At 43.0% G+C, this 16936-nt stretch overlaps 1 protein-coding gene across 3 annotated transcripts in view; it reads right to left on the bottom strand.

The window, feature by feature from the left end:
* Window positions 1–16936, bottom strand: part of FAM114A1 (family with sequence similarity 114 member A1) — a 58072-nt gene that overhangs the window by 37965 nt on the left and 3171 nt on the right. For 2 of the 3 annotated variants that reach the window (XM_089778212.1, XM_089778213.1), the window contains 2 exons: window positions 10364–10717; window positions 8102–8189 (listed from right to left, as the gene is read on the bottom strand). In XM_089778212.1, coding sequence (XP_089634338.1) covers window positions 8102–8189; window positions 10364–10705 — 430 coding nt within the window. In that variant the 5' untranslated portion in view covers window positions 10706–10717. Of the gene's footprint in view, window positions 1–8101; window positions 8190–10363; window positions 10718–16872; window positions 16919–16936 lie in introns of those variants that run through there. The other variant, XM_089778214.1, reaches the window with a different exon arrangement.

The following is a 16936-nucleotide window of genomic DNA, read 5'->3' as shown; positions in this document are numbered from 1 at the left end:
TTGCTCTTCTCTGGACCCTCTCCAATTTCTCCACATCTTTCTTGAAATGCGGTGCCCAACCTGGTTAGATGGACCATTGGTCTGACTCAGTAAGGCCATTCTTATGTTCTTAATTTACATGAAGGGCTTTAAACTGTATCAGGGATTCTTAAGTATTTCCATACCACAACTCCATGTTACAAGGGAAAAATATTTCTTGTTCCATGTAGCTGCAAAGAAAGGATGATGGCTACAGCCCACTGAAATCTGTTCAAAACTATCAGATTGTGATACGTGAACTTTAGTAAATAGACTTATAATGTAAGATCTGTAAAAAAATGTGTTATTTTTACAGCAGCTAAATCATCTGTGTGTTATTTACAAAAGAGTTTTTAACATCCATGTTTTCAGTCTTAAAACATGTAATGGCTAATCAATTCTAATTTGTGTAATGAAAAAGTTATTTTCTGAAGAGATTAAATTTTCTTTTTATGATCACACAAGGTATGAGCATAACATCAAGTTTTTGGAGGAATACTGTATTTAGATAAAGAAACATATTTTCACAGCATCTCAATGTTTCAATTTCATTTAATCTCAGGCACTTCAATTTCTGTTCCACATATAATGAAATTTAGGCTATGTAACACTGATTACTACACATAACTATGAACCACTCTTGCATACAGTGACATCAGCAATTACATTTTATTTTATCATACTGAATAACAGAAAGACAGCAGGAAGCATAAAGAAAAGGTGATTGATATTTCTTATATTCTGTTCTTCAGGATAAAGGACTAGAAGAGGAATACACACATGCACAAAATAATCAAGACAGCAGAATACTGAATATGAGTAATGTGTAATGAGATACATTATGCTGCTCTCTAATATCAATTAATTGATCATTCAAGTTAAATAGTGGCAGAATAAAAACCCAAACATTTTTCACTGTATTATGGCATTAATGGAAATGTAAGTTTAAACAATAAGTATTTAAACCATAAGTATTTGATTTTTTAAATAAAATAATGTATTCATTGTGTTGTGTACATATGCCACAAATTCAGAACTAGACTTTGATAGGAAATACAACTAATCCAACATCATAAGTGAAGCAAATATATAATGTATGTAATGCACTAACATAAGGCAATAAAACAATTGGATACATTATTGTGGATTCATTAAAAACACAACTGGTTTAGAGAGGAAGGGCAATGAAAATGGATATACTCTGTATTTGTGATACAATGCAATCATATGCTGTACACACAATATTGGGACTGATTCTCTTTTCATTTGCATCAGTTTAACTCCAGTATCTTCAGTAAAGCTACTCTCAATTTATGCTGGTACCACAGAAGAGAGACTCAGACCCAGCATGCTTTTAAACAAAAGTCTTCTTACCTCATTACATGGAAACATACTTCATTCTTTCTCCCATTGCCTCAAAAATGTAATTAGTGAGACATCTAGTGTCAAATACTAACTATAGTTGAGGTTGTGTTACCGATCAAAAGGCATTATAAAAGCTTTTTGTTTAGCACTGTGACAAAGTGTTCTTTCAACAATAGCAACGCCCGTGGGAGTGCTGAGAGGAGGGTGGCCCAAAAAGACTAAAAAACAACAAATAGTCTAGCACAGTGTTGTTTCTTAAACTTTTTAAGACCGAGGAACACCAAACAATTTTTTTATGAGAAACACCAAGGATTTTTTTGTTGAGGAAAAAAAAAAGGTCACCTTCCCCTTTAAGGGTGGCCATTTTGATTTCTGTTGTTTTCCGTGGCACACCTCTGACTGCCTCACGGCACACCAGTGTGCTATAGAGCACAGTTTAAGAAACACTGGTCTATTAGCACATTAAAGACTAACAAAACATGTAGATGGTATCATGAGCTTTCATGGGTACAATCCACTGGACCCCACCACATCAGCCAACAAATCAGAGGCTCATTTAACTGCATATCTACTAATGTGATCTGTGCCAGCAATGCCCCTCTGCCATGTATATTAGTCAAACTGGACAGTCTCTACCAGAAAGGATTAATGGACATGAATCAGATATCCGAAAAGTCAACATACAGAAACCTGTTGCAGAATACTTTAACCTGCCCTAGCACTCACTAATGGATCTCAATGTCACCATGTTGTATGATGTTGTCACATGTTGTCACCATGTTTCATTTGAAGAAGTGGGTTGTACTCACCAAAGCTCATGATACCATCCACATGTTTTGTTAGTCTTTAAGGTGCTGCCAGACAAGTCATTTTTTAAGTTTCTCTAGTTACAGACTAAATTGGCTACCCCTTTGAAGCCAAAAAGACTAGTTAAATGTGAAGGTTACTTTGGAGATGAAGGACATTTTCTCAAAAAAAAAAACCAAACCCTGTGTGTATGTGTTGAAATAGTTAAGTAGAGAAAGAAGACTGAATTCGCATAGAAAATGCTGCTAGAAACCAACGACAGCAATGCTAAGCAAATTACTGCCATACTGTAAAAATGCTAATCTGTTTGGAAGTACTAAATCAGGGCCTGAAGGATAATGAAACCAACAGGGATGAACATCCATTTCAGTCAGCCTTGAAGAGAGCTGTTATCCCTTTAAAATGTTAACTGGTCAATCACATTACTGTGCAACCATTTCAGCTACTTTTACTAAGAAAAATGTATAACAAATAAAGCAAAGGGCAGTAAACATTTGTCATGCTTCACTGGGAACAAGCAAGCCTGTTACAGAAATGGGATTACTAAGAAACAGCGAAGTACTAGATCTAAGATGCTGCTGCTAGTTTTAGTACGAGAAAAATGGCTTTGTTTGTAGCACTTGCTACATTAAGAGGACAAGCAACATTCAGGTGGATTGTATCATGTGATGCCTGTTTTCTGATATAGTGGAATAGATGAAAGAAGTAGTGTGGGATGAATTATTCAGATACAGGCAGTCCCCGACTTACGCGGATCCGACTTACGTCGGATCCGCACTTACGAACGGAGCTTTCTCGCCCCGGAAGTCGGGGCGAGAAAGCCCCGTTCGTAAGCTGCTCCGGTGCCCCTGGTCTGCTGGAGACCGTCTCCAGCAGACCAGGGGCACCGGGCGGGTTCCCGCGCTTCTGAGGCTTTGCCAGAGCAAAGCCTCAGAAGCGCGGGAACTGCTGCTGCTGCCCCTTGAGACCCGGTGCCTGTGGTCTGCTGGGGACGGTCCCCAGCAGACCACAGGCACCCGGACTGAAGCCGCAGCCGTGGGGGGGTCCCGCGCCTCTGAGGCTTTGCCAGAGCAAAGCCTCAGCGGCGCGGGGAACCGCCGCTGCTGCCGCTTTGACTGAAGCGGCAGCAGCGGCGGTTCCCCGCGCCTCTGAGGCTTTGCTCTGGCAAAGCCTCAGAGGCGCGGGACCCCCCCGCTGCTGCGGCTTCAGTCCGGGTGCCTGTGGTCTGCTGGGGACCGTCCCCAGCAGACCACAGGCACCCAGACTGAAGCCGCAGCCGTGGCGGGGTCCCTCGCCTCTGAGGCTTTGCCAGAGCAAAGCCTCAGAGGCGCGGCACCCCGCTGCCGCTGCGGCTCTGCTCCCCGTGTCCCTGGTCTGCTGGGGGGGGGGGGCGCAGCTAGTGTGCTCCCCCCCCCCCAGCAGACCAGGCTTTTGTTTTGGACTCTGGGGCAGAGCAGCTGGGGCGCTGCCGATTGGTCCTGCAGCGCCCGTGGGCACTACTGGACCAACCCGGCAGCACCCCAGCTGCTCTGCCCCAGGTCCTGATTCAGCAGCGGCTGAATCAGGACGTCTGGGGCAGAGCAGATGGGGTGCTGCTGGGTTGGTCCAGTAGCACCCCAGCTGCTCTGCCCCAGGCATCCCCAAGTCAGCTTCTGCTGAAACTGACCAGCGCTGACTACAGGAAGCCCCAGGCAGAGTTGCTCTGCCCCGGGCTTCCTGGAATCAGCTGCTGATCAGTTTCAGCAGCAGCTGACTTGGGGACGCCTGGGGTTCTTAAGTTGATTCTGTATGTAAGTCAGAACTGGCGGTCAGTTTCAGCAGTGTCTGAATCTGGACGCCAGTTCCGACTTACATACAGATTCAGCTTAAGAACAAACCTACAGTCCCTATCTTGTACGTAACCCGGGGACTGCCTGTACTCAATAGAATATTTTAAAGAATAATAATAAATATAAAATATAAAATAAAAAGAAGATCTATTACAACGATTCCTCACTGACTGTATAAAAAGCTTAGTTTCCCCTCTATCTAGGAATTATAATTGTGCTCAGACCTGTGATCTATATAATCCAATATTCTTTGACAGTAGACATACTTTAAACACTTAAAAGTTGGGAGCAAGAATTTCTATAATGGATAATTAAGAAATAGCCTGTCTGTAGGGGGATATTCTTCCTGGTCCATGTAGAGTGAATCTGGAAGCACACAGGTTTATATCCCATATAACAATGTTTCAATTTTATCTAATGTAACTGTGAATATACATCCATAAAAATACCCAATCCTTTTCTAAACCCTTAGATATGAAGCTTTTGGCCCCAGTTATATGGTATGACAGTGAGGTCAATTATGTGTTTTTAAAAAGTATTTCTTTTTACTTGTTTTAAATGTGTTTACTTTCAATTTCATTCATTGTTTCCTTGTTTTTCTACAATGAGGATAACTATAAAATCACAGGGTTAGAAATGACTACAAGAGACGTATAGACTATCTCCTTCATCTAATCATCTAATGGTTTAATCTTCTCTGTATCATTAATTATTTTATATACTTCTGACATATCGCACATACTAATCTTTCCACACAATGCTTTCTTTTTAATCTCTCTTCATACCATACATTATGTCTCTTTTTTATTTCTAAAAGATCATATTTTACCATCAGATAAAGGTCTCTCTCTTAATTACCTTAATGAGAAATGTGCTTTTGCAATTGAGGACAGAATTCTATTTTGCAAGTTAAATTCTGCTCTCAGTAACATGCTTGCAACTTCAGTTACTTTCAAGATATGTCTGTGATGCTACGCCTACATATTTTTATGGCGATGTGTTTTGAATATGAATATGCATAATTCAAATATGCTTTATGCAAAATTCATCATGTAATCTCTAGGGCTGCACCCAACCGCCACTCATCAGCTGTTTCCCCTTCTGTCAAAAGGAAACCTTCAGCTCATCTCCAGCAAGCTGTGGAGCAGAACCCCGCTTCACCTCTGGTCCACTCCCTGGACAAAGCTGGGAGAGAAGAGGAGAAGCGGCAGGTTTTGAAGGATTCACTAGAGCAGCTGGCTGGTGGGCACGCATGCAAGGGATAGCCAGATCCAGCAGATGAAGCAAGAATAAAGGGCTCTGGCAAGAGGAATTACCGCTCCGTTGGGGAGGGCGAATCAGTCCTGTGAGGCCCAGGAAGCTGCCTTGACTCCAGCTAGGGAGGGAACCATGGGCTATGCATGTCTGTGCTGCCCAGTGATTCATGATGCTCTGTGACCGCCCCCCTCCCTCAGCTCCCAGACCCCCACACTTTGACTGCTGAGCCGAAGCAGCCACTGGGACTGCATAGCAGCAGCATGGGAGAAGCTGAGGTGACTGGTTTCCTTCCAGTAAGGCTCTGCCTCCCCAGTTAAAGCCACTGCACACTTACTTGGTGTGTAGCATCTCAATTGTCTTTAGGGTGAAGAGGGCTAACTGCAGCCCCCCTCGATGCCCCAGAAGCACTGCTTTCCTGCCCCCCCCCCCACACCACCTGCAAGGATCTGCCTTCTCCTCAGTACCAACCAGAACTAGCAGGGCTCCCTTTGCACCAAGTGAACTGAAACTGGGCTAGGGAGAGGGAAGGCGAGTCTCCTATGATCCAATCCCCATGAACTCCCCATGCATTCACACCACTCCCTGCTTGCTCCTCTGTCAGTGTCCCCACTTCTAGCCCTGTTCCTGCCCCATCCCAGCCCTGGGCTTGTCCCCTAGCCCTTGAGATAGCTCTCCTGTGAAGTGGCCACCCTCCTCCTCTGTGGGCATGGTGCAGATGGTTGAGCACTATAGGGCACTAGGAATTGTAAAGAGCAGTCCTCAGGGTAGGAGGTATCTTTCCCCTGTCCCACCAACCACCAAACTGTTCTGGGAATGGGAGAGGGTGTCTCTTTCTCACCCCACCACTTTGTCCTGGCAGATAGTGAGATGGGGCTGAGAAGGAGGGGGATGTCTCCCTCTCCCCACCAGAGCAGCCCCCGAGCAGAGGCTGGGAAGGAGGGCAGTCTTTCTCCAGCAGTTAAAGCCCTGAAACAAAGGAAAGTTGCCTCTTTCTCTGGGATGTTAACATTTGTTTATTTTTGTAAACGTGTTACCACTTGAAAGCCAGCTCCCCATGTGTATCAGCTTCCACCTCCTTGCCCCCACCCCAGCACTTGGCTCTGCGGGAGCCGGTGTTTTCTGGGACCCAGCTTTTAAGCTGGCTTCCCTGTGAGCATTGGCTCCTGCGTCTCCCCCTGCGCTGCTGCCTCTGATACAGAGGCAGCAGTGTGGGGGGGGGGGGCGAGGGGAGGGAGAACTGCATATAACCATGAGGGTTAACCAATGAGCTCAGGCTGAGCACTATGTATACATACTGATATAATAGCAGTAAACAAGTTGGGTAATTGAAATAAGTAGACTATTGCATGACTCATATTGCTTGGAAGAATGTTTTGTATTTCAGTACTCACAAGGTCTTGCATATTCCTTGGTTGTATTAAGGGAATCACTGATCCCAAGATCATTGTGAACATCTAGTTTGGTCTCCTATACAACAGGCCATAGAACTTTTCAATAATCAATCCTAGAGCAAATCTTTTAGAAAACATCCAATATTGATTTTAAAATCAGTGATGTAGAATCTGCCTTTACTCTTGGAAAACTGTTTCAAAATTTTACACCTTATTTCCTGCCTGAATTTGTCTAGCTGCAACTTCCAGTAATAGGATAATTTAATACCTTCTCTATTATACTGAAGAGTGGATTTATTACCTATTTGTTTCCTCATGCAAGAAACTATCTACTAGGGGACAACAGTCATAGGTCAGCAGTACTTACATGAAAGACTTTGCACGTTAGTTATAATAGCAATAAATGTACTATGATATGCATATAAAGTATAAACATATAGATACTGTTTCTTTTCTGTTCAAAGCATATACATTGTTATTTTAACCTAACATGACTAAACTCACTACCTGCATTTCTTAAATTCCTTGAGATGCCTATTAGTTATTATATAAATAATCATAATATACACACACAAATCCCCTGGCTCATACCATGAACTTGTCATTAAGAAGAAAATTCTTAATGTTTAATGCCTATTACTTTACCAAACCTACATTAATTCAAGAAATGATAGTACATTTGGATGTTGGTAGATCCTACTCCCAAGAATCCAGGATTTATATACTGATTTGTGTGAATATAATCAAATGAAAACATTGTTGATTTTTCAACTATGACTTTGTGAAAGATGCTGGTCAGACAGCCCAAAGAGACTGAAGAATATGAATGCACAACAGCAATGCAAACTTTTCCAATAATATCCTTTCAATTTTCCCCAACTCTAATACCATCTTGAAGAGTAGGAAGGTTAATTCAGACTTCAAACCCCTAAGTACTTAGCCTCTCTCTTAAAACTTCCAGTAAGGATGTAAATTAAACTGGTTTCTTTGTAAAATGGCTACCTGGCACCACACAATTTTTTGTCAGATAACAAATTGATAATATAACATACTTTTTGTCACTAGTGGCTTAAGTTGGCTTTGAATTTAGAAGATATGTTAGAAGTTAAAAGGCTTATAATTTAAAAAAATATTCAGGATCTCCTTATGCTCTCTGAAATCTAATGAGGTAATTTGTTGACTTCACTGACCTTTCATGAAAGCCAAAATGATTTACAAGAAAAAGAAATTTCTTTCACATTGCAAAGGTCATGGTAGCCCAGGAATATTTTGTTCAAAGCAGGATAAGATTAGATATAAATCTTACAAATGTAAACAACCACTTAGTCATTAAAAGTTGCCTTTAAGAGCATTTAACCATGCCAACCTGCATTAAAACTCTGATTTAAAAGTACTGTCCAGTGATGCCACAAGGTTTAATGGCTGAACACTTACCAACTGTGGCAGAGGCTGTTGACAGCAGAGATTTGCCCCATGATCCCCATGCTCCCCATCCACTTCCTTTAGGAGAGGAGTCCAAATCCTACAGTAGGAAATATTCAGTTTCACCGTCAGAAATTTAAATTGCCCAAATACAGGAGAAAAAATATCCACTACTAGAAACCAGACTCCAGCATGTATTAAACAATGTAATTACATTTGTAATTCAACAGTACAGGTTGAATCTCCATGGTCTGGCACCCTCAGGACTGACCAGTCCCAAATGACAGAATTTGCTGGACCTGGGGCTGCCAGCATCTCCACTCCCCCTGCTTGCGCTCTACAGCAGCCTCCCAGGATGCTGGGGCTCAGCTGCATCTTTGCCCCCCCCTCCCCCCGGTCTGCAAGGGCTCTGCAGCTCAACTGCTCTGACCTGCTGGGATTCCACAGCTCAGCTGTCCCAGCCTGCAGGGGCTCTGCCCACCTGGGCTCAGCTCTTCCCTGGTCCAGTAATGTTCCTGGCCCCAGCCCAACTGGTTTTCATTCATGAGTGCTCCAGCCCCAAGTACCCATGGGATCACTGATAATGCTGGATCAGGGAAATCCAGATTACAGGGGTTCAACCTGTAATGCCATCAGGGATCTGTGGGAATAGAAACCCAAAGAAGATACTGTCTTATATTCAATGGTGGCGTTGCCGTGCTGCATTATTTTACTTTAAATTGAGGTTTCTGGTTAAAGTTTAAGCTTCTGTGGTAGGTGCAGAGAAGAGAGTAACTCTGGTGCAAAGGCCTACATTCCCTCTCTCAAGAAAATAAAGTGTAGCTAAAATTATTGTATTGCATTAGACTATTTTCAGTATTCCATATTTTAATAAGGCTAAAAAAATCAATTGTCTTATTAGAACTTCTATATCACTTCTTTGTAACCTAGCTTCAATATGTATTGAATCTCTGGACAGGAAAACAGGTTCCTTAGAAAAGGCACACGTCTTATGTGCATGACCCTCTTCACCCATATTCAAAGGGGAAGAATAAATTATTTCTTTCCTCCAGTCCTTGGCCTACAATTCCTTGTCTGTAATTTGATTAGAGATCCTTTCTGCTCACCATATTAAATGGAGAAGTTTCTGTGTCCTTGTTGGACACGGATTCTATGCTGCTGACATGAAATAAAAAAAAAGAAATAACTTTTGCTTTTACAGGTGAAGCAAACACAGTATCCACAAGCAATAGTAATTGTGCCACTAACATAAGCAGTTCTGTGCACTCAGCTGAAGTAGAAAACAAAGATTCATGAACCTTCAGGAGCCAGGGTCGTTTTAATTTCAGATTTTCATTATGGCTAGTTAATTATAATTTTAAAAGTAGTAGGTACTAATATAAACAAAACAATAGTAATAACTGAAACATCTCAAGATTTTGAGATGAGCTCTATGGAACATCAATAGAAATGTTGTCTGATAATTGTTAGACAGATGGTGAATTGTGGTTATGACTACCAATTAGCTAAGAAGAGCAAATACAGCTACTTTAGGTTAAAACATCTTCTTGTTTTTGAACTCATGTGTTTGTCCATCTGGCATATCTTATCTTTAAAGGCCCCCTATTCAGCAAAGCATTTGAATGTGCTTAAGTCTCACTGAACTCAATGGGACTTAAGCATGTGTCTAAATAGGGCTAGACTGGCCTTACCAGACTATCATCTCTTTGAGGCAAGGATACTGTTCTACAATGTGGGCCTAATCTGATTGAGGCTTCAGGTGCTAACAGAATGTAAATATGAAAACAAATACATCCTTAGGCTGAAAGGACATTGTATAGTTTGCAGTCAGATACCCAGAAGTCAGGAAGCACAAATTAATGGTTGCATATGTGACCCACTTCTGCCCACTTTTTGTCCATCCCATGCACTGAATGAACCGGGGTGTGAAGAAAATGAAGGATTATCATAGTGCATACACACCAGGGGAGCAAATTCATGTTACATGGGCAAATTTGACTTTTCCTAACTGTTGAGTGCTTCACTGCAATCTAAACAGTGTTATTTTACCACAGATTTTTTGGCATGATTTCCTAGATTTTTGTAGAAAATTGCCCATGATTATTTCATAGCAAAATGCTAATGCAGCAAATATATTATTTTTACAAAATATATTATTTTTACAGAATCCTGTTCTTTGCACAAAGTGGGGAAATATGCTTATGATTCTCTCATACAGAAAGCTAATTACCATAAAGGAAAGCTGTTCTGGAAGAAAAAGACAAGATTACTTACTGGACTGCTTTGTTCATTTGGTGTCACTTCTGATCCAGGTTCAGGATCAAGGCTCACAGACTCGCTGCAGTCAGTAGGCACGTTTTCAGTCACCTTTCTGCTGGAAGGCTGACTTGCAATTACTTCCATAGTCAAAGGATTTTCATTGATAGCCATGTCCCCTTCCTGTCCATTACTAGTATTATAAGAAACTTGTCTCTGTTCATCTTGGGAAGACCCATGCAAGATCCCAGGTATTTCACTATGTTCTGCTGTATCATTAGCCAATTCATCACTACTAGGCATTGCCATTGTTTCAGGTTTTCCTTCAATGGGTACTGCGTCACTCATGTCATCAGACATTTTTTATTTCAACTTAAAAAAACCAAAGAGATGAGTATATTTATATGAACTAATCAAATCAATGTCAAATCTCACAAACACTTAAACGACACAAAGGCAGTGAAATATATATCCTGCCTTGCAATCACATTCAATCACATTGCAGATACACAGCATGCTAATAATGACACAGAAGACTACAGAAGTCTGTGTTGTAAATTAGCAGTGTTTCATTTACAGAAATCATCAAGGTTAGTTTGTGCAGGTTAGTTATAATCCTTGATCTTGGAGGACAGTATATACAGTCCATGTAATAAACACTGATTACCTTATCTAAAGAAATCTTGCTGATTTAAAACCCAACATAGACTTGTCCAAGACTTTTTATTTTCTTCATATTATAGACTAATAGACTTTAAGGCCAGATGGACCATTATGATCATCTACTTCAAGGGTCTCAAACTCCTGGCCTGTAGGCTATCCCTGTGCGGAGCGATTGCACAATCAAACCTAGAACTCCCAGTGGGCCGAGTGGGTCCTGTCTATTACTGGTCCCCACACCCCACTCCTTCCCATCATTGTCCCACCCTCTTTCCACCATCCCCCAAGGACGTGGCTTCAGAGATCACCGGGGGGCCTGGCACCACGTGGTGGCAGGGGTTGCACCTCCCTGCACTCTCTGCAGTGGCAGGAGCCATTGGGGAAGCAGAACACACTGGGCAAGTGCACTCACTCTGCTTCCCCGTGGCTCCTGCTGCCATGGGAGGCCCAACTGCTGCTGCCATGCCATGCCCCGCGATAATCCCCAAAGTGGCATCCTTGGGGGACAGAGCACCATGGGATGGAGAGGCAGGGTGATGGCAGGAAGGGATGTGGCTTGGGGACCAGTAAAGCACGAGTTCCCCCCCAGTCCACCAAGAGTCTCTGGCTGGATTATGCAATCATTCTGGCCAGGGATGACCCATGGGCCAGGTGTTTGAGACCCTTGATTTAGTCTGACCTCTTGCACATTGCCAGCCACAGAACCTCACTCACCCTCTCCTACAGAAGGCCAACAGCCGTGGCCTGAGTTACTGAAATTCTCTCTGCTTGTTTAGCACTGGTTTCCCCGAGGTCCCTCCCATTATCTCACCAATGAGAGTGCAAGAAGAGCAGCTCTGTAACCCTTGCCATCTGGAATAATGTTTCCATTATCTGCCCTACATGCTATTCATTCTCTAATCTCATGCAAAAACAGAACATTTCTCTTCTACAGTCGTTTTTAAACCATAACTTTATTATTGAACTCTGCAGAGAATTTTCAAGTATTGTTTGTATGAAGGCTGCTATAAAACAGCTCCCCTGGGCTGGCCGGGGACTATGCTGCCTGGCTGCCGGCTCCCTGGGTCTGGTTGGCGAAAGGGAAGCCATGCTGCCTAACAGGCAGCTCAGCAGCACAGGAATCTTACCCGTGTGAGTGGCCAGCAACATCTAGAGCCCTGTCCCCAGCTGGCCACTCTCCTACTGGCGCACCTGCGCCTCCAGTGGTCATTCTGCAGTACAACTATGGCTGCTAGCAGCCCCTTCCCATTGGCTGTGTCTAGACTGGCAAGCTTTTCCGCAAAATCATCTACTTTTGCGGAAAAACTTGCCAGCTGTCTACACTGTCCACTTGAATTTCCAGAAAAGCACTGACGATCTCATGTAAGATCGTCAGTGCTTTTCCAGAAATACTATGCTGCTCCCGTTCGGGCAAAAGTCTTTTCCAAAAGACTTTTGCGCAAAAGGGCCAGTGTAGACAGCACAGTACTGTTTTCCGCAAAAAAGTCCTGATCGCGAAAATGGTGATCGGGGCTTTTTTGCGGAAAACAGCGTCTGGATTGGCCACGGACGCTTTTCTGCAAAAAAGTGCTTTTGCGGAAAAGAATCCTGCCAATCTGGACGTGATTTTCCGAAAATGCTTTTAACGGAAAAGTTTTCCGTTAAAAGCATTTTCGGAATATCATGCCAGTGTAGACGTAGCCTTTGTGTTTTATGAACATAGGTCTTGGAAGACAGACAAAGGAGAACTGCTTTTCAGATACATTGGGCTTAATTCTTCTCCCATGCCTGTTTTACCCAAATGTAGGAGCATTAACTCCCATGGAGTTACTTCAGATTTACAACAGATTTACAACCAAATATGAACATATACCTATCAATTGTAGAATTTTAGTAGGTACATTCTTTATTTTAGACCCAAATTTACTTCTGTCCCACACAGATCTGGTGCTCTCTCATGTTCTAATTAAAGCAATAGAAATTTTTTACACACAATAAATAAGTGAGCCTCACATTCAAACTTTTTCTGGTATTTGAAGTTGGCTATACTACTTAGGAATGTAATTTATTTTAACTGTTGGTAACTCACACTTTGGGTTTCGACTACTTGAGTTCTATATAGATATATTTATAATGATTAAGGCTATACAAATAATCTGTTTGATATGATTAAGCAGAATTGACTAGACTGTGTTCTTGTTTACACAGGTATAAATTAGAGATGTAATAATAGTGTAGTCAATTAACCGATTAACCGATAAGCAAAAGCTTATGATAATGCTATAGAGTAGACTACTAGCATTTCTCTCCCCCATCCCACTGCCAGTAAATTTTTTAGCAGGCTGGCCAGCAGCCTGGCTCACTCTTGATTTGCACCAGGTCTGGGACCTACTCTGCTGCAGCTCTGCATTTAAAGTGTATTAGGAGCTGGGCAGGCAGGCAGCCCAGCTTGGTCCTGGCTCATGCCGGGTCTGGGACCTACCCCGCAATGTGGCTCTACCTTTGAAGTGTATTAGGAGCCACATGGGCAGGCAGCCAAGCTGTTTTGGCTCGTACCAGGTCTAGGAGCTCAGACATCTCCTAGACAGGGGCTACTGCCACCCCATGCTGCTGCCTCGTTATCAGACACAGCAGTACTGGGCAACAGGCAGCTAGTCTTCAAGGAGAGCTTGGCTCCTCACGAGTGAGGCCGGAGCACACTGGCTGTCAGCCCCACCCCAGGGAACTATAGACAGAATTCATGAGGTTACTCGACTATTCAATTAACTAATATTTAATCACCCTAGTATAAATCAGGAGTAATTTAAGAGTTAAACAGGTAGAAAACCAAAGAGGAGAGTTAATCTCTACATCCCTGAAGTTAAAACTTTCCCCTTCACTTTTCAATTAAAATTCTTGTTAACGTTAGCTCATTTTCAGTCCTTTATAGTCTCACAGGAAATAACAAAAATCATGTGATGATTGTATGTTAATGAAATTGCATGCATGTGGAAAAATATATAGGCAGATTGGAGTCTGATCCCATGAAATGAGTGAGATATGAGGGATCTAAGCAGCTTGAAAGAACCCATCCTGAGAAGTACAGAGGGCATCATTCATGTGGTTCCATTCTTTTTGCTCCAGAGAGTGTTTGTGGGGAACTGTTCATTTGTCCTAAAGAACTTCTTGTCAGAGCTGCTACAGAGATTTATTTTCATCTCCTTTTCTGTTAGAGGTAGATGTAACACCATTGAGGAAGAGAGCTGATTCGGGCTACAGTGCCATTGGCATGCAGAGGACATGATTTCATTTTCATCAGACCCAGAAGATAGAGTCTCAGAGCCAACTGATTAAGTGTTGCAGAGAATGCTGGAAAAAGCTTAATCTGAATGAAATAGTGGTGATGTTACTGCATTAGGTTGAGGAGAGAACTTGAGGGCAAGCAGAGCATGGCTTCAGGAGCCATTACAATTTCAGCAGTCATTCACTACTGAGATGGCTCCACCATGATTTGTCCGAGATGTTTGCTATTTGAATGATGTTTTGAGACTTTTTACTTTCTCCTAGAACTTCAAGTGGTATGAGTGGCTCTCTATTCTGGAACTCGCATCTCCAGATGGTTAGGCAGAGCCCAGGTTTATTGGTTTTGATTGAGGGCACAGTATGCATGTTTGGGGCAGGCTAGGGATGTAAAATCTTGGTCAACTGGTTAAACATAATGTTTAACTGGTTAACTGATTAAAGGGGGAACAGGCAGGGAGTGTCCCCTTTCCACCTGCGCTGGAGTGGACCCTGATTGTGGTGTGCTCAGGCCCACCATGGGCAGAGGCTGCTTCAGGTAGGCTGCAGTGCCCCTGCCTGGGACGGGCCCCATGGAGCTGGAGCAGTCCCCTGCTCCTGGCAGGTGAGGAACTGCTCCAGCCCCACCAGTTAACTGGAACTGGTAAACATTACCGGTTAATGTTTCACATCCCTAGGGTAAGGTTGTCTTTTTTGCTTGTTAGACATTTAAATAGTATTTATTTTTCCTGTTTCCCCTTCAACCCAATTAATTACTTTCCTCCTCCAAATTTTGCTCAGACTGAAAGAGAGAACAAATAACTGGCATAGGTTGTTTTTCAGTGGCACCTTTTAACTTGCACTTTTTACTTAAAAGGGTAACATGGGAGACAATTAACATTTCTGACTCTGGTTCTTTATAGATAAAGAGTGTTATCAATTCCTGAATATAGTCTCTCTGCCTGATCCTGAAATGATTATGGCTGTGTTGACATTAGATCTCTTTTCTTAAAAGTTCAAACTATTGATTCCACAGGAGCAAAAGTAAGTGATGGGGCTAAGTGGCTACCAGCATTTTACTGTCATCTACCCCTGATATGAACAGGAATTATACAGGAGTTAGTGATGGAAAATGTTTAAAATAAATACATCCAGTGTAGAGAATTCCTATGCATGCTGTGCAGACTATACAATGAAAATGCAAGAGGGGACAGGAGTGGCTATTCAGCAATCACCTTAGCTGAGGAAGGAGTGGCAATGGCAGAGTCCAAAGGGAGTACTGTACAATGATCATTGTTATCTATTTGTTGAGCACCAACAGCATGCCTGGCACGGCATACAGAAGACATAATCCCTGTGCCTAGGAGCTTTTAATCTTCACTTTGAATGGTCACTTAGAGTGTGTCCATACGGCAATTAAATACCTGTGGCTAGCCTGTGTTAGCTGATTTGGGGCTGTTTAATTGTGACCTACTGTACACATTTGGGGGAACCTTCCCTCATTACAAGGTCTCTGAGCCTGAATACATACACTGCAATTAAAACAGCCTCATGAGCCAAAGCCCCATGAACCCAAGTCAGCAGGCACAGACCACTCGTTAGTTTTTAACTGCAATACAAACATACCCTTAGAACGCATGTTAATTATTTATGCTAATCAATCTGTTCCATCCTATATTCAGCGATGACACTCTGAGAATCTTTTCCAGACCTGAGGAAGAGCTCTGTATAGCTCGAACGCATGGCTCTTTCACCAACTAAGGATGTTAAATGGCGTTTAATCAGCTAATCGGCTAGTCGATGGAATTTCTATCAAGGGGCAGACACTGCAGAGCCGCAGCCAGGTTAGCTCCCAGCCCCAGGAGCTAACCCTACTGTGGCTCTACCTTTTAAATGTATCAAGAGCCGCCAGGCTCTTAATATATTTAAAAGGCTGAAGAGTAGCTGGGGGCAGAGGAGGGAGGAGGAGTGGGCATGAGCTGGGAATCAGCTGTCCCAGCTCACGCCCAGTCCCCCTCTCCACCAAGCTTTGTGCTTTTTAAATGTATTAAGAGTCACCAGGCTCTTAATACATTTAAAAGGGTGAAGCGCAATGGGGGGGGACTGGGCATGAGCCAGGAACCAACTGATTCCCAGCTAGTCCATGATCCCCCACTACACCTCTGCCTCCTTTTCTCCCCCCATGGAGATGCTGATGCGGGGAAGCTGGCTTTTACACTGGTCCCCCCACCACCCAGCAGCAGATCCTGCTCCCCCTCTTTCCTGCCTCTCTCTGAGCAAGAGCAGGGGGAAGTGACTAGTTGACTCACTAGTCGACTATTCGATAAGTATATGATTATCAGATAGTCAACTAGTTGCTTACATCCCTGTCACCAACAGAACTTGGCCCAACAGAACTTGGCCCAACAGAACAGGGGGTTTTTAAACTTGGGTTGCGGACAAACCAGGGAAAGCGACACTTCCTGCAGTTCCCCTTGGCTGGAAATGGCAAACTGTGACCAATGGGAGCTGTGAGACTTCATAGCTGCGGAGCTTTATAGTAAACCATCGTTATGGGCCTACCAGGGGCTTTCACTGCTGGGTCCGCAACTCACGTTTGAAAATCCCGGTAATAGAAGATATTACCTCACCTACTTTTTCTCTCCAAAAGGATGTGGTTTATTAATGTTTGTGTTAAAATCCTCAGCCACAGCA

This window comes from Pelodiscus sinensis, chromosome 4 (genome assembly GCF_052426305.1).
Source record: "Pelodiscus sinensis isolate ZL-2025 chromosome 4, ASM5242630v1, whole genome shotgun sequence".
Classification (NCBI taxonomy): domain Eukaryota; kingdom Metazoa; phylum Chordata; order Testudines; family Trionychidae; genus Pelodiscus; species Pelodiscus sinensis.
This window is presented reverse-complemented; position numbering and strand designations above follow the sequence as displayed.